General features: G+C 40.0%; 1 protein-coding gene across 10 annotated transcripts in view; it reads left to right on the top strand.

Moving 5' to 3' along the window:
* The window catches only part of RALYL (RALY RNA binding protein like), a 566,823-nt gene that overhangs the window by 277,550 nt on the left and 262,067 nt on the right, over window positions 1-27,206 (top strand). For all 10 annotated transcript variants that reach the window (XM_075920455.1, XM_075920456.1, XM_075920454.1 and 7 more), the window contains one exon: window positions 17,771-18,049. In XM_075920455.1, coding sequence (XP_075776570.1) covers window positions 17,794-18,049 — 256 coding nt within the window. In that variant the 5' untranslated portion in view covers window positions 17,771-17,793. Of the gene's footprint in view, window positions 1-17,770; window positions 18,050-27,206 lie in introns of those variants that run through there.

Genomic DNA, 27,206 nt, shown 5'->3' with positions numbered 1-27,206 from the left:
GGGAGCTCCAGGCCCTTTTGAATCAACAGACGACATGGTAGTTGTTCCCTTAGATCCTCCGTGCCCCGTCAGCAGGCCTGTGCACAAATATAGTAAAACTGCACCCACCGTGCCCTGAAAGGAAAACAAACAGCTCAGAGCACTTCCCGCACTTCACACCCCTGACCAGCACGGCTCTGGTGGCAGAGGTCTGCAGTAGACCTGACATTACTCAGTTAAATTGATCATTTCCACTTCAGAGGGGCTACTCATCTGTATAAGATGAGTAGATGCTTGTCCTCTGAGAAAATTGTGCTCTTAGATGGCTAGATGCACTTCTAATAGTATAGGTTGGACTTCTCTGGTCCAGCACACTCCGGACCTGACAGGTCCCAAATGAGGGAATTTGCCAGACCAGGAGGCCACCTGCTACCGGCTCATCAGAACACCTTCCCTCCCTGCTGCCAGCACCAGCCGCCCCCCGCCAGGCTACCGTGGCACTGGCAACCCGGACTGTCCTAGCCCTGCTATTGGGGCTACTATGTCCTTGGTCCCAGCCCTAGTACTAGGCCTTCTGAGGCTGCTGCATCTCCAGCCCTGCCCCTGCTATCGGGGCTGCTGCATCTCCATCCCCAGCCCTACCACTAGTGCTGCCGCAGCCCCTGCTGTGCCTCCGGGGCTCCAGCCACACCATGCTCTGAGTTGCCAGCCCTTTTGCCACTGGGGCTCCCAGCCAGGACTCCCTGGTTCTGGAACACCTATAATCCTGCCAGACCATGGATGTTGCCAGATGGAGTCCTAGTTTTGGGAAGTCCAACCTGTATCTACTATAAACTTTATCCATTAAATCCAGTACAGACACATTCCCTCTATTTTAGTAGTTTTGCTTGCATTAAAACTGTAAGATCAGAAGCTTTAATATTCTTCAGGAAAAAAATGTGTATCTCTTTCAAATGTAGAGTCCTGCATCTTTTTTCCTCTTGTCCAGCATTTTCTATCAGAACAAAAAAAACCTTAATCCAAACTGGTAGAGATTGTATTGAAACAGTGTTGTCAAAGACTTTTATTAATGTTTATAAGTAATGCTGTGTTTATTAATTTGGATATTCTACCATATCTGAATAGCCTTGGGAAAGTCAATTTCTAGCTGCTTTGTTTCTGTCAAGTCTAAAATGATTACACGAGCATATAATTAATAGAAATTACTTGAGCCACTATGCTGTGGCATGAGAGATGCACCATCTAGTTAGGAAAATATAAAATCTGTGTGAAATTCCAGCTTCACTGAACCTTATGATTCAGTTTTCATAAAGGCATATCCTTAAATTAAAAATAACACCTATCTCAAAAAAAAATAGACCTGCTTTAGGTAGAAGTAATAGCTATGATTATGGAGACTGAAAGAAAACTGTGCAAAATAATTCTTTTTCAGGTTGCTTGCTTTTTGCATTTGGCAACCACACTTTGTCTATGGTCAGTTTTTACCATTTTCTTGTCCGGTTAGATAATTTTTACTTTTTGCTTGTGTAGGTTTTTCACAAAACAACAGGGAGAGAAACTTTTTTTTATTTTTTGAAGTAGGAAAATGATTGTAAAACCACACATATTTCAAGGGATTTAGAGCACATGTACTACCTGAAACTGCTTTTAACAGCTTGTTTTATGTTAACCTAGTTATCTTGGGTCCTTATATGGCCTTTATTATTGTAAGTTCTGAATTTCTCACAGTCCCCTCCCCACTCCTGTGAAGTAGAGAAGGGCTACTATCTCCATTTTACAGGTGAGAAATTGAGAGACTAAGGGCCACATTTGCAAAGGTATTTAAGTACCTAATGATGCAGATAAGTTCCTAATGGGATTTTCAAATGCATCTAACTGCTTTGAAATCAATGGGAGTTAGGCACATAATGGTTACTGGGATTTTCAAAATTGCCTGTCTGATTCTTTCAGCACCTAAATATCTTTAATAATCTGTTACTTAGATCACAAAAATCTTTGGAGTGCAGGGAGATTGTCAGTTCTTCTGAAGCTCATGCTAGAACCCTACCAGTAGATCTTCCTTCCTCTCTAGCATTCGTTGGATTTCAGCTTGACGAAGTCCATTTAGTTCTCTTAAACCCCTACCAGATCCATCCTTCAATTTACATTTCTTGCCTTTTTTTACTGTCACCAGTAGGTGATGCATTATATTTATAAGTGGTAATGGTTATTTTGTGTGACCAAGCAGCAAATTCTCTATGGATAGGTAAGGTTGGCTTAATAAAGTGTGCAATTTGCAATAGTTTCTGCAGGTGAGTAATTGCAGATGGCTACTGTATACAATTATTGATGAGGGAATGCCATTCAAAGAAATTGTTGGAGAAGAATTTACTTAATCCTTCAGCAGCCTCAAAATTCAGGTAACACAGGAATGTGGAATATGATGTAGTGGGAATTGTGTTCACTCTGCTTGCTTTGTTATGTTGTATGTGATTCCTGATGCCCGGTGCTGTTCTGTAGTAACTCTGTGTGTGTGTGTGTGTGTGTGTGTGTGTGTGTGTGTGTGTGTGTGTGTGTGTGTGTCTGCCTCAGTTTCCCTGGGCACTACCCTGGTGCCTGGCTGAGGTGGGAGTTTTGGGTGTGATTCTCACTGAGGGAGGCTGCCCAGCCCAGCATGTACACAATGGCTCAGGCTGTCTTGTAACCTGAGCCTAGGTGGGAGATGCAATCAGGTGACATCAAGTGACACCTTTTGCCCAGGAAAGGGACAAAGCAGGAGATGGGGCTGCCTGAGAGTTAGTCTTGTGAGTGAGTGTGTGAGTTAGTCTTGGCTAGTGTAGGATGCAGGAAGGGGGCCCAGGGCACACTGGCTCTGGGCCCATATTCTCCCCAGGATGGATAGTACTGACTGCTCTGGTTCCTATGTTAAAAAGTCTGTGCTATGCTGTATCTTTGTGAATCAATAAACCTTCTGTTCTCCTTGCTGGCTGAGGGCTCATCTAGACTACGCTAAAGTGTCAAAAGAGGCTATACAAATTCTGCGGGAATTTTCATATCTTCTTCCGATCTCACTTTCAAAAGTGAAAGTAGTTTGGATGTGGCTTTTTCGGCGAACTCCCTCTTTTTCAAAAAGCCACGTAAACCTATTTTTTGAGCCCTGAGAGTCACATCTGGCTGCAGATAGGGGTGCAGGGCACAATGACTCCCCCATATTCCATGACACTGGTACTCCTTTCTTTTTCCCCCCTCTCTCTTCTTGCTTTGAGGTGGAAGGAATTTACTACACCACTTGCTTTCCTCCTCCTATCTGGCTGTCTACTCTGACCAGGTAGTAGAGGGCAGAGCCAAATCTTCCTCTTTGTGGCCATTCCTACCCGTTTGCTTACAAAGAATGTCAGAATGGTAAAGGTCTGAAGTCCATATCGGTCCTGTACCCTGTTGTATTCACAGCAGATATGCATTATATGTAAAACAAGTACTCTTGATGGAAAGTGTAATCTAACAGTACTTTAGTTTTCTTTAAAATTCAGAATGGGCATGTCTACACAGCAGGGCCAAGCTGGAAATAAAATACTCAACTTGACCTATGTCCATTGTGTAGCTTAAGACAAAATAACTTATTTTGACTTTGGGCATGTCTACACATCACTTACTTTGAAACAGAGCACTCTTCCCTTTTCTTCCCTTATTCGTCATACAATGAGGTTTACCAAAGTCAGAGTAAGGTCCCCATTTCAAATGTATTTCAAAATAACGGGCTTGCTGTGTAGACACGCACTACGTTACTACAGAATAACTGATGTTATTCTAAAATAACTCTACTTTGTAGATATGCCCATTGATAACAGACAAACTTCAAAGCATGCAGAGAAGCAATCCTCACCCTGGCTTGATCCAAGTTGTCTCCAGACTGGTGAGACAACCCTGATCACATGGCTTCCCTCAGAGCTCCATAGCCCATAATCCCACCACAAAATCCTTCCCATTTAAAGTGATAGTTTGTCATTCTTGATCTGTTTGCAATACACCATAGACCAAGATCCAGGCAGGTTTAATAAGGAGTTGGCCTTCCTCCTCAGCTCAACTGAGTAAAACAATGTCACAACCCCACATTTAGCAACTTTCCCAAAATTATGCTGTAAATAGGCGGTAGAACTGTGATAAGAATTCAGACATACTCGGCTCCCAGAACTTTTCTTGTCTTTTATACTGTGTCTCATGTCTATGGGGGTATGTCTAAACCTCCTTGCAGGAGGAATAACAGGTAGTTCGAACTAGGGCTTTAGTTTGAACTACCGCATCCCTGCCGCATGTAGACGCGGGCAGTTAGTCCGGACTTGTGAATTTCAAAAATGGCGACCGGCCGGGAAGATGCAAATCAAGCGTGGGATATTTAAATCCCGGGCTTGATTTGCAACTTCGAATGCCTACATTAGCCTCCCTAGTTCAAACTAGGGGGCTAGTGTAGACATACCCTGTGTTATTAGCCAAAGGGACTGAAGGAACCAGGAACATTTCAAAATAAATCGGGGAAAACAAAACACTGAAGAGAAAGTAGAACAAAGAGGAAGAAAGTAAGCAAGGAGGGGGATGATGTTACTGTTGATTCTAAGCTATCATACTGAAATACTTTTAAGTATCTGTATTTAATATGAAAAATGTAAGTTGAAACAATGAATCTATAAGGAAGTCTTTATAAATTCATCCCCAGATCTACAAACTCATAAAATACTTGAAACAATTGTGAATTCATAAACTAAGGGATGGGTGGCTGATGTGCAGGCTAATATATTAAAGGAGATAATGACAATTATTTCAGGAGAGTTGTGAAGAACTGAGGATAAGAGTGGGTAAGATGAAAGTAAATAGAGCACTGAGTGTAAGGGACTGGAAGCAGGTGGTCTGGTCTAGAAATCACAGGGTCCGCACATCTGGGATGGCAGGCAGTGAGCAGGGATCAGAGGTTCAATAATCAAGAACTGGAATCAAAAACAGACTTGGGTCAGAGACGGAAACCAGAGATAGTACCAGGCTGGAATCAGGAGACAAGAATCAGAGTCGGGCTGGGATCAGAGACCAGAAATCAGGTGATGAAGTGAGATGAGGTCGGGAGTTGCAACAAACCCGACATTTGTCGTGTTGCTCAGACAACTTTCTGAAGCACCCTTTAGGATTGAGGAGGATGTTTGGCCAATCAAAGGGCTGCAGGTTACTGTCTTGCTGGGTCCCTAGGTCCCAGGCCTATTCCTGCAGCGCCTTTTCTCCCAATGTTCCCTGACTGTGGCTTTGCATGTCCTTTGCATGGGAACATTTGCTGTCCCAGGCTTTTTGAACCTTAGCATAAGGATGCAGTGACTAGATCCCAGGCTACAAGATCAGGACCTAGTCCCTGCATCCTTATGCTGAGCTTCAAAAAGGAACCCTAGCTATTCATTATCCATCAACCTTCTAGTGCCAGAGCACTGTACTTTACAAGCAACTAGTTAATCTTCACAATAGCCTTGTTAGGTAAGTGATTGTGGGTACAGGTTGGTCCAGCACACTTAGGAGCTGACCCTGGGAAATTGCCAAGACCGGGGGAGATCAATGCTGGCCCCTCTGCTGCTGCTGGCTGCAGCCCTCCCTTCCAGGGGAAACCAAGGAGCTGAAATTGACGTTTCAGGGAATGGGGGAGGGATGCTCAGGGGGAGAAGTAGGGTGGCTCCGGAGCCCAGTTGCTGGGGACCAGGAGCACAGTCCCCTGGAAGTGGAGCAAGCCCCACGGACACCGGCCTGTGGTCAGTCTCAGCACCCGCTGTTGGTCGCAGGCCTGTGTTCCTGGCCCAACACAAGGCTCCACAGCTACACGTCCTCTATCCCCAAGTGTCCCCCCATTCCTGCTTCTCTCTCGTGAGCTTGCTGAGCTCAGGACCTAGCTTTTTCCTGTGAGTGCGCCAACCTGGGAGCACTCTTGGGGATACAAGGTCACAGATACTGTCAGTCTACGGAAGGTCCAACCTGTATTATTATCCTCACTTCAAGAGGAAGAGGCTAAGGTAGAGAGATTAAATGGGCTGTCCAAGGCCATCTAACTAGTAAATGCCATTTAGAACTCAGAAGATGCTAATTTCCTGTTTGGTACCATGGACCATGATGACTCTTTAATCTAAGTTCATTCCCTAGTAAAATAACATGGCAAATGTTAAGGGCCAAATCCTGCCTCAGTTATAGCTAGTGGAAATTTTGTCTTTGACCTTAGTGGGAAGAAACTGGCCTAATTAGATGCTTTGTAAACAGCTAATAGGTAGATGATCCATGAGCAATTAAAAAAACAGGTTCTTAGAAGAAAAAAATATATATTTCAATGAAGAATTTGATGTAATGTTTTAGAAAATGTTAGTTGAAAAATAAATTCAAATTGGCTTGGGTATGAGCATTGTCACATCAATGGGCAATCAATTGTAGGAGAGAGCAAAGAATGAGGAATGACAAGTTATTGAGCTGTCAGAGAGTTGTCTAGCAGGACGCCACAGGGATCATCATTAAATCTGTTTTTATTTAATGTCATTAATTATTTGGCAGAGTTATATTTGCATGTCTTACTAAACGTAGAGGTTCCAAATACTTTTGAGAGCAGAGAAATAAAGTAAAAGATCTTTGAAAGTTAGAAATAAGAAATCAGAGTGAGATTGAGCCTTGACTTAGTTAAGCTAACATAGTTAAGGACAATTAACACTAAATACAGATATTTAACTGCAGGGAAAGCAGTAATGTCAAAAGAGACCAAAAATTGGAACAGCAAATTTGATAGGAATTTGCCATGTGATATGACACCAAAAGAGCTAATGACACATTGGATGCAATTTGCAGAAGCGCCAAGTCGCTAAAGAGGGAGAGACACACTTGCCAACCTCCCTCCTCCCCACCCCCATACTGCACCTACAGCCAGTAACAGCATTCAGTTTTGATTATCTCAGTGTCAAAGCTTTTATTAAATAGGAAATTCAGAGAAATACAACAAAAGGGATAAAGAGGCTAGAAGGAATGAATGAGTAGGAAGAATTAAAAGAGCAAACTATATATCATCTTACTAAATGATAACTAATAGGAGACAAGATAACTGGCTACAAATATAATGGATGTAACCTCCAAAAAGGGTTACAAATTAGAGATTGCCCCCCCCAAATCACTATTTTTTTTGTTGAGATTTTTTTTCTTTTAGATTTTTCAAGCAATTCTATCCCAAACTAATATCAGGACAGAAATATTCAGATATAGAATCCTACATAATAGGACCTCTCCAAGCAACTATGAAAGCTCATTAATGCTTTCCTGGGTGCCTTCTATGCCTAGTATGGGATTTATTAGAATATGAATATTTGTCAAATCATGTCAAACCAATGATACCTTTCTTGGTCAGGATAATGAGTCTTGTGGATAAGGGAGAAGCGGTGGATTTGGTATACCTAAACTTTAGTAAGGCATTTGATACGGTCTCACATGATATTCTTATCAATAAACTAGGAAGATACAACTTAGATGGGGCTACTATAAGGTGGGTGCATAACTGGCTGGATAACCATTCTCAGAGTGTAGTTATTAATGGTTCACAATCCTGCTGGAAAGGTATAACAAGTGGAGATCTACAGGAGTCTGTTCTGGGACCGGTTCGGTTCAATATCTTCATCAACTATTTAGCTATCAGCATAGAGAGTACATTTATTAAGTTTGCAGATGATACCAAACTGGGAAGTATTGCAAGTGCTTTGGAGGATAGGGTCATAATTCAAAATGATTTGGACAAATTAGAGAAATGGTCTGAGGTAAACAGGATGAAGTTTAATACGAACAAATGCAAAGTGCTCCACTTAGGAAGGAACAATCAGTTTCACACATACAGAATGGGAAGCAACTGTCTAGGAAGGAGTAATGCAGCAAGGGATCTAGGGGCTATCGTGGACCATAAGCTAAATATGAGTCAACAGTTTGACACTGTTGCAAAAAAAGCAAACATGATTCTGGGATGCATTAACAGGTGTGTTGTGAGCAAGACATGAGAAGTCATTCTTCCAATCTACTCTGCACTGATTAAGCCTCAGTTGGAATATTGTGTCCAGTTCTGGGTACCACATTTCAAGAAAGATGTGGAGAAATTGGAGAAAGTCCAGAGAAGAACAACAAGAATGATTAAAGGTCTAGAGAACATGACCTATAAAGGAAAACTGAAAGAATTGGGCTTGTTTAGTTTGGAAAAAGAGAAGATTGAGAAGGGACATGATAGCAGTTTTCAGGTATCTAAAAGGGTGTCACACGGAGGATGGAGAAAATTGTTCTTCCTGGCATCTGAGGATAGAACAAGAAGCAATGGGCTTAAACTTCAACAAGGAAGGTTTAGGTTGCACATTAGGAAAATGTTCCTAACTGTCAGGGTGCTTAAATACTGGAATAAATTGCCTAGGAAGGCTGTGGAATCTCCATCTCTGGAGCTATTTAAGAGTAGGTTAGATAAATGTCTATCAGGGATGGTGTAGACAGTACTAGGTCCTGCCATGAGGGTAGGGGACTGGACTCAATGACCTCTCGAGGTCCCTTCCAGTCCTAGTATTCTACGATACTATGAAACTATTTCCCAAGTGAGTTATTGTTCCTTGAGACATTTTAAACTAACCTGCATGAAGCAGTCAGAAACATGCTACAAGGATCAAACTTACATTGACCTGACTATGGGATCAGTGCCAAGCTTGCAAGTTGCTGAGGGTACATCTACGCAGCAGGGCTAAAGTCGAATTAAGCGACACAACTTCAGCTATATCAATTCCATATCTCATGTTGAAATAGCTCAATTCAGATTTTGCCGCTATCTACACAGCAGGAAGTCAAAGGAAGAACACTCTTCCTTCAATCTCCCTTACTCCTCGTGAAATGAGGGTTACCATGAGTCAGAGTAAGAAGTCCTCCAGCTCGACATTATTTGGCATAAAGGCTTGTAGTGCAGATGCACATTTAGTTATTTTGCAATACAGTAATTACTCATTTAACACGTTCCTGCTTAACACGTTTTCGCAATAGCACGATTTTTTTTAGGGACCGTTTTTCGAACAACACGACCATCCCCGAAATAACACGAAAATAATCAAGTGGTGGACTTCTTCATGCAGTGATATAAGTTGGAGAAAACAGTGGTAATACGCGTGAGTGGATGAATACACGTGGTCACCGCACTCCTCCGCTCACTCGTGTTTATCTTTGTGTTTTAACAAACCGTGGCGACTTGTGTTGCTAGACATCTAATGTTGATGTTGACTACCCAGCAGTAACAAAAAATTGACTTTGCCACTACCATCTGAAATACAACCCCCACCTTTTCTATTATTTTTAATGGGAAAATTGACCCTGCATAGCACGTTTTCGGTTAGCATGAACATTTTCAAAAATGCATCTATAGTGTTAAATGAAGAATTACTGTAATGTTAGTTATTCAGAAATAATGATGCTGTGTAGATGTACCCTCAGTGGCCTCAAATTCCAAGGCATTCAGGTACCCTAGAAAGGTATGCAACACCTCAGTGGGTCAGATATGTAGTAAAGTGATGGATCTCTTGTCATTCTCCGTGACTATTCATTCTGTTGTAACTGACAAGGCCCAAGTTTTCTGGCCTTGACTGAGTTTCTGGAGCTGTACTTCTTACACAACCACATTATGTTTTTGTTATTTACTAGAAGATTTACCCAGCGTTGCTGGGGTCCTTAAGTCAATTAATGTTTGTCTTTTGAAAAATAAAACAAAATTGTACATGATTCATTTGAATTATTGCTTTGGGGTGTGGCTGCAGATGGAGTTCATTATGAAGGCTACCCCAGGGACAGAGGACAAAACTAACCCCCTCTCACTAGTTTGAGGCCAGGTGAGAAGTACCGTTCCATGGTCATTGCAGCTTCAGCCTGGGGAGGGGTGCATGTCCCCCAGCTGGGCAAGTCCAGGTTCTTTTACTCCCAGCACTCCCCAGCCAGAGTGAGGAATGCAGCAAACTGTGCAATTCCCCTCAGTCCCTGATAAAGGGGAACAGCCAGAAATGTTCCCATATGAACTGTGGGGAGAGTAGAAGCTTCAGCCTCTTCCACCGCTCTCCCTTAAAAGGTGCCTGAGGGCATGAGGCTCGGAGCTGGAGCAGTCTCAAACAGGGGTAGGCATGCCCCCAGATAGACCCTTTCACCTGACTGGTGATTCTATCTCTTTTCTGCATGGTTTTATATGAAGCAATCCCATTTCAGACACATCCCAATTTCCTGGCACAACCAAATCCTTGCTTTTAATTATGATAGGAGGAAGCTGTATACCAAATTTGGTGAATATAAGAACATAAGAACGGCCACGCTGGGTCAGATCAAAGGTCTATCCAACCCAGTATCCTGTCTGCTGACAGTGGCCAATGCCAGATGCTCCAGAGGGAGTGAACACAATAGGTAGTCATCACATGATCCCTCTCCTGTCATCCATTTTCAGACAAACAGAGTCTAAGGAAATCATTCCTACCCATCTGGCCAATAGCCATTGATGGACCTGACCTCCATGAATTTATCTAGCTTTTTTTAAACCCTGCTAGAGTCCTAGTCTTCACAACATCCTCTAGCAAGGAGTTCCACAGGTTGACTGTGCACTGTGTGAAGAAAAACTTTTTTGTTTGTTTTAAACCTGCTACCTATTAATTTCATTTGGTGACCCTAGTTCTTTATTTGGTGGTCCTAGCTCTTACTGTTTAGGAGTAGTTCTTGAAAAAACACACACAGATAGAGAGATGCATGGACAGACAATATAAAACTCTCAAATATATAGTAGATTTTACTGTGATAGCATGAAGAGCTAGAGACAGAATCAGGGTTTCATTGTTCTAGGTACTGTACTAACTCCTAAGAAGAGGTGATCCCTCCTTTGGAGATATTTATCATCTAAATAAAGGAAAGGTTTCAGGGCTGTGGTTGGCAAACATTGTTTTGATCATATAGTTTGGGGTGTTTGTTGCTTTCCGTATTTTAGGGGTGTCTGGTATAGTGAAGGTAGGAGAAAAGAAACTGAAAGAAAAATGGAACAGGAAAGGCAAGAATGGATGGAAAAGAGGGGTAAAAAGTGGGAGAGGACAGAGGGTGAGAGTCTGACATTGAGGGGAACTATGAGGAAAGAGCAGAGCTGGAGCTAGACATAAGCAGAGTAAGCAATTACTTAGGGACTTGAGCAGCTTGGGATGGAGGTGCTATTTGCTTATTATCATGTGCTATGTGAAGTGGTGGCAAAAATATTCCTGCTTTAGGCCCCCAGTGGGGTAGCACCCCATGTCTGAAGAAGAAGTTGGGAAATGATAGAACAACCAACCCGTCATCAGAGACGAATGAATGTTCAGACTCCAAACTGGAAAAAATAATGTGTGGGTCTAATTGGTAAACTGGTGGTTGACCCTACAAAACTTCCTCTCTTTCTTCCTGGCCAATGTGGCTGGGGAAAGAGGAACCTGCTGATATCTGGATCCAGGGATATATGGAGCAGAAGGATACTTCCCCCTATCCTGATGGCCTTTTGCAGCTCCCTGATCATGCTTGGTATATTCTCTGGACCTTAGGGGTTGACTCTTCTATTGTCCTCCATTTTTTGGAATAGAAATAGCCTAGAATATTTTTCTGTGTGCTATGGCAAATCAGCCTGCATTACATAAAACCAAGATTTATTAGAATGGATGTTTTTATTCACCTTATCCAGAGAATGATAAACTGCTTAGCTCCTTGAGAAGAACAGCAGCAGCAGCAGACCAAGAAGTGCAATCTACTAAGTCTTTTAAACCCCTTCATTTTCTTCCAAGCTTGGCAAGAGTTGATATATTTTTTATTGGTATGATTCTCAGAACTGTCAGCATGAAGGGAGCTTTGCCCATGTTACAGACACAATGTGTCAAGCACTTCTTAAAAATAATTGAAAGAAAAAGCTGTAAAACCAAAACAAACAACCTATACTAAAAAGGCCTGATCCAAAGATCATTGAGCACATTGGAAAGCTTTTCACTGGTTTTTAATAAGCATTATATCAGACCCAAAATATTTTGATACTGAGAATGTTTCTACAAAGCAAAGAAAAGCCTGCAGCTGGCCTTGCATCAGCCAGCTCCGACTGCAGGGGGTGTTTCATTGCTGGGTAGATCTCTGGGCTTGCACTGAAACACAGGCTATGGGATCAATCCTGTTTTTTTTTCTGCCTGGGTAATAGACATTTAGGCTACATCTAGACTGAAGGCTTCTTTTGGAAGAAGCTTTTCCAGAAGAGATCTTCTGAAAAAACTTCTTCCGAAAGAGAGCATCCGCACTGCCAAAGCACATCAAAAAAGTAATCTGCTTTTTTGAAAGATAGCGTCCACACTGAATGGATGCTGTCTCGCATTTCAGCTGTGATTACTATGGACAGAGTGGCCACCAAGGCACCTGTGATTTTTCCTCTTTCCTCTTCTTTCAAAAGAACTCTCTCTTCCTGAGCCACACACACCTTTTTCCAAAAGAGCTCTTCCACAAAAAGGCTTCTTTCTCGTAGAAAGAGGTTTACCAGTGTCAGAAAAACCCCTCTCTTCTTTTGATTTTTTTCTGAAAGAATGTGATTGCAGTGTGGAGGTTTACAGGATCTTTCGAAAAAGCTTGCCATTTTCAAAAGAACCGCATTTAGACTGTGGTTTTACTTTCAAAATGGCACTTGTTCAAAAGAGTGCCATGACGTGATTATGCAAATGAAACACAGGATATTTAAATCCCCGCTTCAATTTCACTTTTGAAGTGCCTCATTTACATCTCTCTGTCGACAGAGGGATGTAATCTAGACGTAGCCTGACTGGCTTTAGCTGAGAGAAAACTATTTTCATGACTAAAGTGAATTAACATGAACACTGAATTTTGTTCTTAAAATGTTACTGCCATTGTATGGTAAATCCATTCTAAAGAACATTTCAGACTACATTTTAAATTTTAGATTCCAATTTGAATCACTAAGAAATGTATGTTAATATTGTCCTTATTGCTCCTGCTTAAATGCACATCTTCAGACATTTGCAATGGAAGCAAATTTCATATAGGATAAAACCTGAAATGTTTTGCTAAATGCTTTTGCTATTCAGTGATAAATGTATTCTTAGCCTTTATGGACCTTTTGTGACAATGGATATGTGCTATGAATCATGACAAACCATTGACCATTAGTAAACTGCTAGCATGGCAGGTTTTAAGGGGCCATGAATTTCAGTCTTTGAAAGCAGAATAGATTCTAGAGAATATTCAGATAAATATGTTGACTGGCCATCACACTGGTAATTTATTTTTAGAAACTGGGAACATGTGGGGAAGGGCTACCTTTTGCCAATTTAAGAATGGGAAGGACAAGAGTTCACAAACATATTGTCTAGTTTCCATGCTATGGAAATCCACACAAGTCCTAAAAAAGAAAATGCTTGGTCATTGTGTTTCTCAAGAGTTAGTATTGATAGTTAATATTGTGTAGTAGCTAAAGTTTTAATGAAACTGGCAACCAGAAATTATAGAAATTATGTAAATCTTTATTAAAATAATTGTATTTCTGTGGTTTTGGTTCATTCAATAAGCCATGACATTTCACGTCTGAAAAATCAGGTGCCTTAGAATGAAATATGTTTGGAAAACTCACAAACACCACCAACCACATTTCCTATTTGTTTGTTTTCTTGAGGTTAGGTCCACATTTAAAATGCTACAAAAACACAGTAGTAGAACTGTAGCTGTGTAGCTGTAGTACTTCAGTGTAGATATATAACAGCAGTAGGAAGGGTTTGCCCATTGCTGTAATTAACCCCTCCTCAAGAGGAAGTAGCTAGGTCAATGGAAGAATCCTTCCATTGCGCTAGCACTGTCTACATCAGGAGTTAGGTCTGCATAACTACCCCTCTCAAGGCAGGTCTATACCAGATCCAGAAGGGGTCAACATACCTTAAGCAGAGCTGATGTCATCTCCACAGCAAGAGGTCAACATGAGTAAATGCTCCTGTTCGCTTCCCTTACTCCTTGCAAGGAATTGGAGTACCAGTGCAAAGTGGAGGCCACTCTCAGAATTTCATTTAGCAGGTCCTTATTAAACCTGATAAATCTAATGCCAGAAGATAAATCTCTGGTGCAGCAAATGGAGACATAACCTTAAGTGTGTGAATTTTTGACACCTCTGAGAGACATATCTATGCAGACAGTAGGGGTATGTCTAGACTGCATCCCTCTGTCGGCAGAGAGATGCAGATTAGACAGGTCAACATTGCAAATGAGGCAGGGATTTAAATATCCCACATCTAATTGGCATAAAAATGGCCACAGCGTTTTGCCGACCCAACCTGGCGGCACCCCAGCTGCTCTGCTGCAGGCGTCCCTGATTCAACCGCTGCTGAAACTGACCAGCAGCGGCTGAATCAGGGACACCTGGGGCAGAGCCGGACTATCGGAAGGGGGGGTTATGAGGGGTCTGGGGTGGCATCCCCCCACATCCCAGACCCCTCATAGCCCCCCCCTTCCGATAGTCCGGCAAATCTGATAATCCGGGACCCCTTGGGTCATAAAGGTGCCGGATTATCGGAATTTTACTGTATAAGGGTGTTACAAGGAGGAGGGAGAAAATATGTTCTCCTTTGCCTCTGATGACAAGAGAAGAAGCAACAGGCTTAAATTGCAGCAAGGGAAGTTTAGGTTGGACATTAGAACAAACTTCCTAACTGTCAGGGTGATTAAATACTGGAATACATTTCCTAGGGAGATTGTGGAACCTCCAACACTGGAGATATTAAGAGCTGGTTGGATAGACATCTATCAGGGATGATCTAGATGATGTCTGGTCCTGCCATGAGGACAGGGGACTGGAATTGATAACCACTTGAGGTCCCTTCTAATTCTAGTATTCTATGAAATTCTTACTTACATGCTTAATTTTGAGCAGGTGAGTAGATCATGTGTTCACGGTAAAGCATGTAGGTAAATTTACAGGATTGGAACCTCATATCGTAATTTATCTGGGACAAAGAACAGAGAGTAAAATCCTGACCTCAATAAAGTCCATGGCAAACTCCCACTGATATCAGTGGGGCCAGTGTTTAAACCACTGTCGTCTTTGCCATTCATTCCTGTTTGTGCTTGTATAAACAATAGTGCATTTATTTTCAAATATACTGTACTAAAATATTCACTTAAGATTTGAGCTTGTTAAATATGTGTTTTGAGCACATCGGACACCACAGATTTACACAGATTTAAAAAAAATATGCCTCTTCCCCACTTAGCTACCAAGACCTGGCTTTAAGGTTTTATGTTGCACATGCAAACATTGGTGTCTTCGTTCCATAGAGCTATTACAGAGTATTCCCTGTGTGCTTGCTAGTAGTTATTTGACCTCAGATGGAACTCAGGACTTTGATAGGGGAAGGGGTACTTACTTTCAACTACTTTCTTTTGTAATATAATCACAATTATACGTGGAAGTAATTTTACTAATTTTATTTTGCATTTTATAGTTTTTAACCTATTTTCAAAAGTGTTTGTAAATTTTCCTTCCTTCCTTAATTTCTACAATGAACATAATTCTCTTTTTGTTGAATTCAAGTTTTGCCTGCTATTTACAACAAGCAGAAATAAGCTTTTCTTACAAAGAAAATAAGTCAAAGATGTATCAAGCCAGAGGGTGGAAGCTTGTGGAAATGTGTGCTAAAAATAGTAAAGACAGGATGAAAAAATTGTTTGTGACGCTAGAAATTTCCTTACTTATAAAAAGATCTAGGGCATGATGCAGCCTTAGTGGAAATCTTTCCACAGACTTCCAATGGTGTTTTATTGAGCCCGTAATTAGGTGTAACTGGATTGTTATTGATTGATGGCAGAGGCCTAGTGAGCATAGCGTAGTGAATAAGGGCAGCTTCAGCTTCAGAAAGCAGAAGTTTTACTTTTATCAACATTCTGTAGAACTTTAAAAGCTGATCTGGCAGAGCCCCACACACTCTTACAACAGACAGCAATTGCACAAAGACAAAGCTTAAGTGACCCGATACCACAATCTTTCAAAACAAACATCAACTGTAGCTATTGCCAGGAAAGACGATACTTATCCAGAGTGTATCTCCATCAAAGTCAAAATGATTACTTCCATGGACTTAAACCAAGGAGAACTTTGGCCCCAGTTGATAAAATATGTATTCTGATTATCTGACCGAGTCTTTTAGGGGATGTGATATCCATGAACCAAATCTAAATAATCAACCACTAGTAGTTAAGTGTAGTTAGCTGATTTCTTATCATCAAAATAAAATATTGCTACATAGAAACTGAAGGTGCTCCCTTTAGGAAACACCGAGGCATGTTAATGAGGTGTGCAGATTCATATACTGCTACAATTTGTGCAATGCACATGTAGACAACTTCAGTTTCAGTCCTATAAATCAAATGTATTTCAAGGTACTACATTCTTGTTTATTTTTTCTATACTAGGGAAGTTGTTATTTTTTATAAACAAAGAAACTTCAGGTGTCAAACGCCAGAGGAAGTGAACTTAAATTTTGATAGGGAATCAATACATTAGAAAATGTGTCAAACTGTTCTGTTCGGTCAAGATTTCAGGGTTGTGGTGGGTTTTTTATTACCAGTAAAATTTTGAGTCATTTTCAACATAACAAAATGAATCAATTCATTTCATAAAAAAGTTGTGTATTTATTGTTAAACTGTCCTCTTAAATACATCTCTCTCAAGAAATTAGATCCATTCAAATACTATTTTAGGTACTCCAATAATTGCATAAAGTAAATGGTTTTCTTTTTCTTGATTTCTCAGAGCTTAGCTATATTATATTTGTGATTCTATAGATAAGGATACAGATGTGCTAAGTACAATTCAGTGTTCACTAGTGCATATTGTTAGTAGGATGTAAAAATTATCATAAGTTCTTTATCAGTGTAATGGAGAATCCTGTGTGTCTTTGATTTTATGAAATAAAGTTTTATTATACATAGCCCAGAAAGTCAAGCCAATGACAATTATACGAATGTTAATATTATTCTTACTCTTTGAATTTCAGTAACTCCAATGATTGTAGTCTTATTACATCATGGCTGAATTTGGTTTATTGCTTCTTCACAGAAAAAAAAACAGTTTGTATTCCATAAAGATGATCTGTTTGTCATTCTAGATGAATTAGCCATTTGTGTTTTCTGCATTTTTTTTCTCCTGCGCTATTTCTAATGGGAGAAAATTGTTCGTTTTTAATAAATGCATTGATTAGGTACAAAACTGTGTGAACTATATGTAGCCTGCTCTGTATTGCTCACAATGGTCAATGGCATTTAATGGGACTGAAAAGATAATGTTCACTGGCTGACACAAACAAAGGCATAGAAGTCTTTTATTGTTATAGTTTGTTGTCTGCCTATGCTTGAATGTTTGTTTCATTAAAACAAGGTAATGATTCATTTTCTTTCTTTGCAGCTCTAGATAGCTAGACGTTTAACAAGTCAAAGCTGAATTTCCAAGTCCAAATCCACGTACAATTGCAGTAAAGCTCCATTTTTGAACAGCAGAACATTAGTTTAACTGAAATATGGGTATATTTAAATCTATAAAAAAAGAAAGATTTGGAATCGACTTCATGCTAATATTTAAAAACTAACAGTGCTGGTTTTATTGCTATTCATTTTTTAGGAAATAGAGTAGTGATGAGTTTGGATTTAGCTAAGGTGGGTTACTATCAAGGAAAAGCTCTGTGAAGCCAGTGGTAACGGTGTGCTCTGAAATATACTTTTTTCTCTTCTTTTGTTTAAGGGTTAAAGCTAAGTGAGCCAACCATGACTGGCAAAACACAGACCAGCAATGTCACCAATAAGAACGACCCCAAGTCAATCAACTCCAGAGTCTTCATTGGCAATCTGAACACCGCTATTGTCAAAAAAGGTGACATAGAGGCAATCTTTGCAAAGTATGGAAAAATAGTTGGCTGCTCAGTGCACAAAGGTTATGCATTTGTACAGTACATGAGTGAGAGGCATGCGAGGGCTGCAGTGGCAGGAGAAAATGCCAGGATCATTGCAGGACAGCCCCTCGGTAAGTGTTCACAGGATATTTTTAATAGAAAGTTTGTGTTAATTTCTTTTCTTTTCTTTTCCCCCTGTTTAGTAACTATCCTCGGTGTTGAATGTGGTTGTTTTGTGTGTGTGTGTTAGTTTCAAGCATAGCTCCCTAGGAAACTGAACTGACAAAAGTGTTTTTGAAATGTCATCTAGATTTAATAAGACGGCTGTTCAATGTTATTACGTATTGTGTGCTTAAATATGTTTTTTCTGAATATGTATAATGATTACATCCCAGTATATAATTAATAAGGCTCCAAGCCTGCCAACATTTATGCACATGCCTAATTTGTAAAAACCATCCGGCTGAAGTCAGTAGGACAATGAATGCGAGGAAAATTACACATGTGTATGCAGGATCAGGCCCTAGTTCTAAGGATGTTAAATTGCGGTTATCTGGCTAATCGTGTAGTCGATACAATTTGTATTGACTACACGATTAGTCGATAAGGGCCACTCTGCAGAGCCACAGCAGGGGTAGCTCCAGGAGCTGACTTGAGCAGGAACTGAGCAGTCAACTACTTGCTAATATCCAACTTAGGTCATTGCTATAACATGTTATAATTTTCAGGGGCCATATAGTATTCCTCTGCAGAACAACATGGGGCAGAGCTGAGAGTTGCGCAGAATCTCTAGGTATGTGACCATACTGAGGGGAAGAATTAGCACTTTTGTGTAGGGGATGTAATGTGTGAGCTACTAACCACATGTACAAGTAGACCAATAAGATATCTTGTTCCCAGGCCTGTGGATCTGGTATATCTGCCTAGACAATCAATTCCTCCACAATGTTCCTTTAAAATGATTTCCACTTCACTCTCATCCCACATAAATGAACAACATGGTGGTTATGCACCCTTTCCTGTAGTCAGACCCCAAAACAATAGCATTCACAGGTCAGAACTTCATGCTGCATGGAAGAAGGTTATTGATTGTACATTATGCAAACTCCCTAGAGAAGCATGCTATACAGAACAGCTTTTCCCCACTTTTCAAATGGCCATGCCTCTTGAAATTGACAAGAACTCCAACAAATGATTTTAATATCTGACTTTCACAACTAAGTCTTAGCGCATGCATAGAAACCCCATTTATTATACTGATTTTAAATCTGTGCCCGGTTCATTCTCCAGTATCATATCAGATCTTAGATAGCAGAAGTAAGAGGATAAGCTATATTAGGCTATGTCTACACTATGATTTTAGCCACAAGAGCCCATGCCAATGAAGCGCAGATTCGCATTTTTTCACGCTTCATTTGCATACTCTCTTTCGTTCGGTTTTTGCGCTAGGGGTTTTTGCACAAAACCAGCAGTGTGGACGTTTCCTTTTTGCGCAAAACCCCCTTTTGTGTAAGAACAAAAAGGGTTTTTTGCAAAAAAAGGAAATGTCCACACTGTCATTTTTTGCGCAGAAAACCCTAGCACAAAAACAGAATGAAAGAGAGTATGCAAATGAAGCGTGAAAAAAAATGCTAATCCAGCAGAACTCATAGCACAGATGTAGCCTAATTGTTTAAATGGTGCCAAGCCATGTGTCTAGAGAGATGTTATATTGAAAATGTAGGCTAAAGTTGTTCCCTCATGCAAATCTGCACAATGCCACTTAATATCAGTTGGTTCTGCACTTACCTGAAAAAAAAATAAGAATTTGGCCCCTATGAACTGAACCTAAACATAAATGGAGTTTTTATTTGCTTGAGTTTTTATATGTTCTTATACATAGTCTGGATATTTCTCATGGGAGCTGATTTCCATCAGTCACTTAATTGCTATTAGATAACTGGAAAAAATTACAGAGTATTTTGGTGACAAGGCTCAGAGGGGTAGCCATATGAGTCTGTATCTGCAAAAACAATGAGGAGTGGCACCTTAATGAAAACAGATTTATTAGGGCATAAGTTTTTATAGGTAAAAACCACTTCATCATATACATCAATGGAGTGGTTTTTATTCAAAAAAATTATGCTCAAATAAATCTGTTAATCATTAATGTGCCACAGGACACTTTTTTTGTTGTTTTTTTGTTTAGGAAATATTGGTTGGATCTGGACAGCTTTAATTAGAACATCAAAGCTGCTTTATTGAATCCATAGTATGTATTTCTAGGCTAGGAAAAATGTCAGGGTTAGCTACAATGATTACTGGCTAACTTTGACCTAAATTTTATATATCCTTTGTGCATTCTTACTAATTCGGTGTGAAATCTCAGTGCTGCTTAGCTGTTGACACAAAACATAAGACATTCTTTTAGCACATTTTAAAAGTTATAAACTACTTTAAAAGAGTGACAGTTAAATAACACTCAGGTAAATAAAACCATTAATGTCCCGATTCAGCAGAAGCTATCTATGGCCTACCATAACACAGAAGCTTAAAGAGTTGTTGTAACAAACTGTGGAGAATGGTTAGTTGGCTGGATGACTAATTCATCACAAATTTCTTAAGCCTGTGGTAGCTACTTTGCAAAATATTTGTAGAACTGACCTTTGATGATGTTTGTAGAACTGACCTTTTATTGGTAACCACTGTTTAGAGCAACTGGTTTTCCTCAACTTTATAATGCATGATTGATACACATAGAAAGAAAATATTTCTTTCTCCAAAAGAAATAGAAAAATAGCTGATATAAAATTCAATTTGATTTTTTTGTTTAGTTTTATATAAAAAAGATGAGGAAAAGAAGAGAAAAGAAAGAGAATAATGTGGGCTGCATGTAAATAAAGCATGAGAAGCTACAGATTTGTAGAGAGGAGAAGTTTTTTGGCATGGGTGCTTAGCTACAGAACCTGTGTTGGCTACATGAGATGGCAGTTTTAGCGTGTGGATCTTGACTCTATAATATGTGTACAGTGAGTAAGGAGTGCAATCTGTGAATTGCATACAGCTCCTTTCCTATCTACCCAGACACTAGGTATTGTTTTGAAATGGTATCTCTCTAAATCCAGTATCACTGCCATCACTGCTGCTTCTTTTTTTGTTTGTTTGTTTCTGGTAATGTCTAATATGGGCTAGACACTCTCATAAGACAACAAGTCTGAAAGCTGCAAAAAGGGCAGGTGAAGTTCCATTCTGTATAATAAAAGATATTAATATCACAATTGGTTTTTAGATTATTAAATTGAGATGACTGAAATTATCTACAATTTGCCAGTTATTTTCCTGAATGTGTGTGTCTCTTGGAGGCATTTAAATATGGAGGCAGTATGATCCTTGATCTTTGTAGGAAGAAGCACAGGATTTGAATTCAGAGGAGGAGGATTGACCAAAGAGATGCTGTGTAAGCATCCAGAAGGGTGTCAGGAGAAAAAGGAAGCTGTAATAATAAAAGCCAAGGTAGATAAGATGTACAGAAAAAGGATTAATTGATTTGAATACCTGAAGAGATCATTGTGGCCATCTAGTCCGGTCACTTGTATAACACAGGCCATAGAAGTTCCCCAAAATATTCATGCATCCCAGGACCATAGTGGCTCTTTTGACCACAGCATTGTTCACATTTGGAGCTCATTGTCAGGTGATTATCTGCTATTACCCCCAAATATTTTTCCCAGGATAGTCCTGCAAGTATGGCCTACATTCTTTCTTTTTAAATGTATAATTTACATTTTGCACTATTAAAACATACATTATTTGTTTGACATAGATGGCATGGTAAAATGGTACAGTCTAAATCAGTGACCTGTCCTCTTCATTCTTTATCCCTCCCCACAAGTTTTTGTGACATCTGCAAACTTAATCAGTAATGATTGGTTTTTTTTGTTCCAGGACACTGATAATAAAATAAAATTAAATAGTGTAATGGTAAAAGTAGTAGGGAGGTGATGAAGGATGAGGAACTAGTAGAGGCTCTGAGACATGGCAAAAAAAGAGAGAGGTCATTAGAGATGTAATTGAGAAGAGAAGTCAGAACAGACTGACTTCAAATGGAGGGGATCCGGTATGAGAATTTGGGGCAATGGTTGTAAACAGGGCATTTGAAGAGAATAAAGTTAATGGAGCAGTAGTTAGCATTACGAAGAGGTATATGATGCTTTGTAGATAAAAAATATTACAGGTCCATGGCTTGAGGCTCTTATGGTTGAAATTAAATAAACCATAATATTTTATACCAAGAAAATAGTTGTGATGAATGGACAGATTGTGAGTGAAATGTACTGTGATTTCCATATTACATTAACATAGTTAATTATTCTTTTTAAAATAAAATTTAAATATATGAACAATGGAATGAAAGCTGGATGGAGGTCAGTGGTAGAAGACTAACTAAACAAAATCGTATTTGAGAATGGATGAGAGCTGGATGGATTTATAGATGTGGTTATGCACTGTGTGTGACTAGTAAGCAATACTTCTACAAATTATGTTGTAGTGTTTTCATAAATTCCATTGGATTATTTATGTTCTAAACTGATTGTCAATTTATTCCAGCTCCTGACTTTATAGATTTCTTTGAGTACTTTGTGCTAAATTCTTCTCTCATTTACAGCAGCATAATTCAAATCAATGAAATTACTGGACCTACATTAATGTAATGGATATCAGAGTTTGGTCCTTTAATTTTACAAGATGGTACAAGGTGTTTATATAATTATCTGAAAATACTGAAGAAATATGAGAATTATTAATGGTGTTGCCATGTTATGTATTGTGGTAGTACCTTGAGAGTCTAACTGAGATCTAACCTAAGGCCTTAGTGTTTTAGGTGCTTGTAAAAGTGCATGGTAAGACATATGCCTAACCAAAGTGCTTGCAGTTTAAATAAATGAGGAAGAAAGAGTAGGAGAACTGAAACAGCATTACTGCAATCAAGCATCAAGGCAAATTATTTGAACTGCTATTGTGATATTTCCCAGCTCTACTGTACAAGTAAAACAAGCCATAGGACAACAAAATACCAAGCATAGCCATAAATTTTGTGTTGCTTAATGTGAGAGGAGGGTGGGAATGGAGGAAATGTCTAATTTGCCTAAGGCAAAAACTCAGAAGCCAGTAAACACAGCATAAACATGGCCAATGACCTCCAGACTACCTGAGGATCACAGCTCTATTTCTGTCCATCAAGTTGCATCTTCAGGTCAGTAAACAACTGGCTTTACTCATCTCTGACATTTAGCCAAGGAACAGTTTGAAGAGGCTTCTGTATTGCAATAAGTGCCATTTATTTCCCTTCCATGTACTTTGCAGAAGGGCTAGAGACATTGCACATGGAACTGCAAAGGGACTCCTTCATTTGCTTCACAGAGAGTGGTGAAGGAGCTGGAACATGTATCTTGCCCTCCTCCATGCCAATCTGCGAAGCTGGGCAGCTCAAGTGGGGAACACAGTGCCTGTGATCAGCTCCCAGGTTTCACATAGTGCTGCTGCTTTGAAAGGCCATGAGGATCCTGACCCTGGGCTCCCCACAGCATTCAAAGTGGCCGTGCCACATGGAGCAGCTGACCCCAGGCTCTGTGTATGGCTGCCACTGTTAAGAACCCCCCTCTTCTCTCCTCCTCCTTGCTGCCACTATCTGATGGGGGAGGGAGTGACTAGTCGACTATCTTGTCGAATATCTGATAAGCATTTGCTTATCAGATAGTCGACTAGTCCTTTACATCCCGAGGTTGGACCTCCCAAAACCAGGACTCCCTCATCCGGCAACATCCATGGTCCAGCACTAACATGGGTGTTCCTGTGCCAGGGAATCCTGTCTGAGAGACCCAGTGGCAAGAGGGCTGGCGGCTCGGAGCCTGGAGAGGCTGCAGCAGGGGTCAGCGCTGGAGTCCTGGTAGCTTAGCAGGGGTTGCGGCATCCTCAGTAGCAGATCTGGAGACATGGCAGTTGTGGTAGCTGCGGTAGCGGTGCAGGGCCAGAGACACAGAAACCCCGATAGCACAATCAGGGCCAAAGACATGGCAGTCCCAATAGCAGGACTGGGGCCAAAGATGTGGCAGCCCTAATAGCAGGGCTGGGATCAGAGATGCGGAGACTCCAATAACGGGACCAGGGCCAGCGATGCAGCAGCCCTTATAGCGGGGCCAGAACCCAGGTTGCAGCAGTCTGGATAGCAGGGCCGGGGCCTGGAATATGGAAGCCCCAATAGTGAGACTGGGGCTCGGGCAGTCCAATAACCCAGCGTGGAGGGTGGCTGGGGCCAGCAGCAGGGAGTGAGGGTGGTCTGGGGAGCCAGTAGCAGGGGACCTCCTCTCGTCTGGCAAATTTCTTCATTCAGAACCAGTCAGGTTCTGAGGGTGCTGGACCAGAGAGGTCCAACCTGTATTTTTGATTTACGCTATGCTATTAACATAGCTCAAGTTGTGTAGCTTATTTCGAGTTTAGCCCTGTTGTGTAGATGTGCCCTAAAGGTTTCTTAAGCCTCACAATCAGGCCTTAAAGGACATGTGTAGAGGGGTAAATTTCCTTTTCAAGGCAGGCAGTTATTGCAGCCGTTCCTATATCATATTGTATTTTGAGAATGGTGGTAGGGGTATAGTCATAACGCCTGATTTTTCACTGCATCACATTATTCCTACACTAATGTAACACTGCCAGGACTTATTCCTGATTTACAAGGTCAGACTCAGAGAGCACCGCCTTATTGATAGAGAGAGAAAAAAAAGAAGTGCACACAATTGGCTTGACAGAGTTCAATTCCTATAGTTTTGACAGATATCTACATTATTTTCATGCTTTTGTATTGATTTAAATTTTCCATTATATAATGACAGTCTGTGGTGATTCAAAAAGCTGAGCAAGCTGTTAACACAGTTTTAACATCACCTGTGAAAATATACAAAGTAACTATCCTTAAATCAACAACTCATACCTCTTATTATTAATTCAGCGGTATTAAAAAATCTAAATGATTGTCTTTGGACTCCAGTTCTCAAGCAGCATTTTTTTTTTTTTTTGCTTATTTGTAAATGTTAATTATTGCTGGAAATATATTGTGTTGCTTTGTGTGTGTACAGTGACATCAATGTTTACCAACATTTTCTAATACAATTATAATAATTTCCAAGCTTATATATGACTAAAAACATGGGTTTTTTTCATGCCTTTGTGAATATTCATTATTGGATGCTACAAGAAAAAAATTGCTAACATATACAATACCATAAACTTTATACTTATTAAGAGTTAAAAGACCTACAGCTTCTTTGGTTGATTTCCTCTTTAACTAATAAATTATTTCCATTGTGGCTTCAATCCTATTTCATATCTGTAAGTATTATTCACCTGCATCTGCCCTTGGGTCCAAATTAGATACAGTCTGTGAGTATCTAGTGAGCACAGACTTACATACAGCCTAAGGAAAGGTGGTGGTTACAACTAATTATTTTGGACAACACACTCTATTGCATATCCTCTTCAGAAGCACAGAAGCCCTTTGGGGGCTTTTCTAAATCATGGCAAGACAGTGGAAAATATCCAAAGAGTAGGATCAGTAATAAAGAGTCCCTTTTGAGAGCTTTTGACATACACCTTTGTTGGAAATTGAATTGATGTAACAATATAACTGTTTATCTGCTCTTTTCTTGTGTCTCTGCTCAAAACAGATCTTTGGTATCTTGTGTTTTTTAATATGTCACAGAAGTGATAGAAATGTAGCCGTGTTAGTCTGGGGTAGTTGAAGCAAAATGCAGGACAATGTAGCACTTTAAAGACTAACAAGATGGTTTATTAGATGATGAGCTTTCGTGGGCCAGACCCACTTCCTCAGATCAAATAGTGGAAGAAAGTAGTCACAACCATATATACCAAAGGATACAATTAAAAAAAATGAACAAATATGAAAAGGACAAATCACATTGCAGAACATGATTATTGGACCTAACCAAGTGAGTTATAAGATCAAGAACACATATTCCTGCGCATCCAGAAATATAATCTATGCTATCATGTGCCGAAAGTGTCCGTCTGCTATGTACATTGGACAAACATCTCAGACACTTCGCCAAAGGATTAATGCCCACAAAACAGATATCAGACAAGATCACAAAGAGAAAACAGTTTCTTGCCACTTTAACCAGAAAGGACACTCTCTAAATGACTTAGCCACCTGCATTCTGCTACAAAGACCTTTTACATCTGCACTTGAAAGGGAATCCTCTGAACTGTCATTCATGTTAAATTCGACACTTACCACCAAGGACTTAACAAGACTTTGAACTTTCTCACCCATTACCAAGACAGTTTCCCCAATTATCACCTGTAATACCATTAACTCACAAACATCCCACTCTCCCTACCTTTAATATCAGCAATTCACAGACACTTACCTTCCTTCCTCCCCCTTCCCACCCCCCCGCATCCCCCTTCTGTTCTGCAATGTGATTTGTCCTTTTCATATTTGTTCATTTTTTTTAATTGTATCCTTTGGTATATATGGTTGTGACTACTTTCTTCCACTATTTGATCTGAGGAAGTGGGTCTGGCCCACGAAAGCTCATCATCTAATAAACCATCTTGTTAGTCTTTAAAGTGCTACATTGTCCTGCATTTTGCTTCACAGAAGTGAGATACTCTTAAACATGCTTAACTGCAGCCAGTAATCCAAGTGATCCAATTATTGACTGATGCTTGTGTGTCCTAGAGAACATTAGTAATGTCACTAGTGTTCATAAAAGTTACTTCCCTACTTCTACAGCAGAGACATTAACTCCTTTATGCAAAATGTATGCCCTTAGAAACTTAGAAGTAATGCAAGGACTAAAGCTTTTTTTAAAAAACAATCAGAAACATATTTAGCTCAGTGGTAGATTCAGAAAGGAAATCCAGAACTGAATTACTGGTCAGTCACAGTACATCTACACTGCATGTCTATTTCAGTATCCTGAAATAGCTACCCCATCTCTACACAAGACACCCGTTATTTTGAAATATTTTTCAAAATAACGAGCATGCTATTTCAGCATCCTGGTAACCCTCGTTCCACGTAAGTTAAGGGATCTCTCAAAATAGTAGGTTATTTAAAAAAAATGGCAGTATGTAGATGCTCCATATTTCAAAATAATCTATTTCTAAATAGATTTGAAATAAGATACACAATTTGCATAGCGCAAATTGTGTATCTTAATGCAAGTTTAGGGTGCTCTATTGACACACCTTGAGGCTGTGTCCAGACTCAGGGTTTTTTTCGGGAAAAGT

This window comes from Pelodiscus sinensis, chromosome 2 (assembly GCF_049634645.1).
Source record: "Pelodiscus sinensis isolate JC-2024 chromosome 2, ASM4963464v1, whole genome shotgun sequence".
Lineage (NCBI taxonomy): Eukaryota > Metazoa > Chordata > Testudines > Trionychidae > Pelodiscus > Pelodiscus sinensis.
Note: the sequence above shows the minus strand (reverse complement) of the source record. Positions and strands in the feature narration are given on the sequence as shown.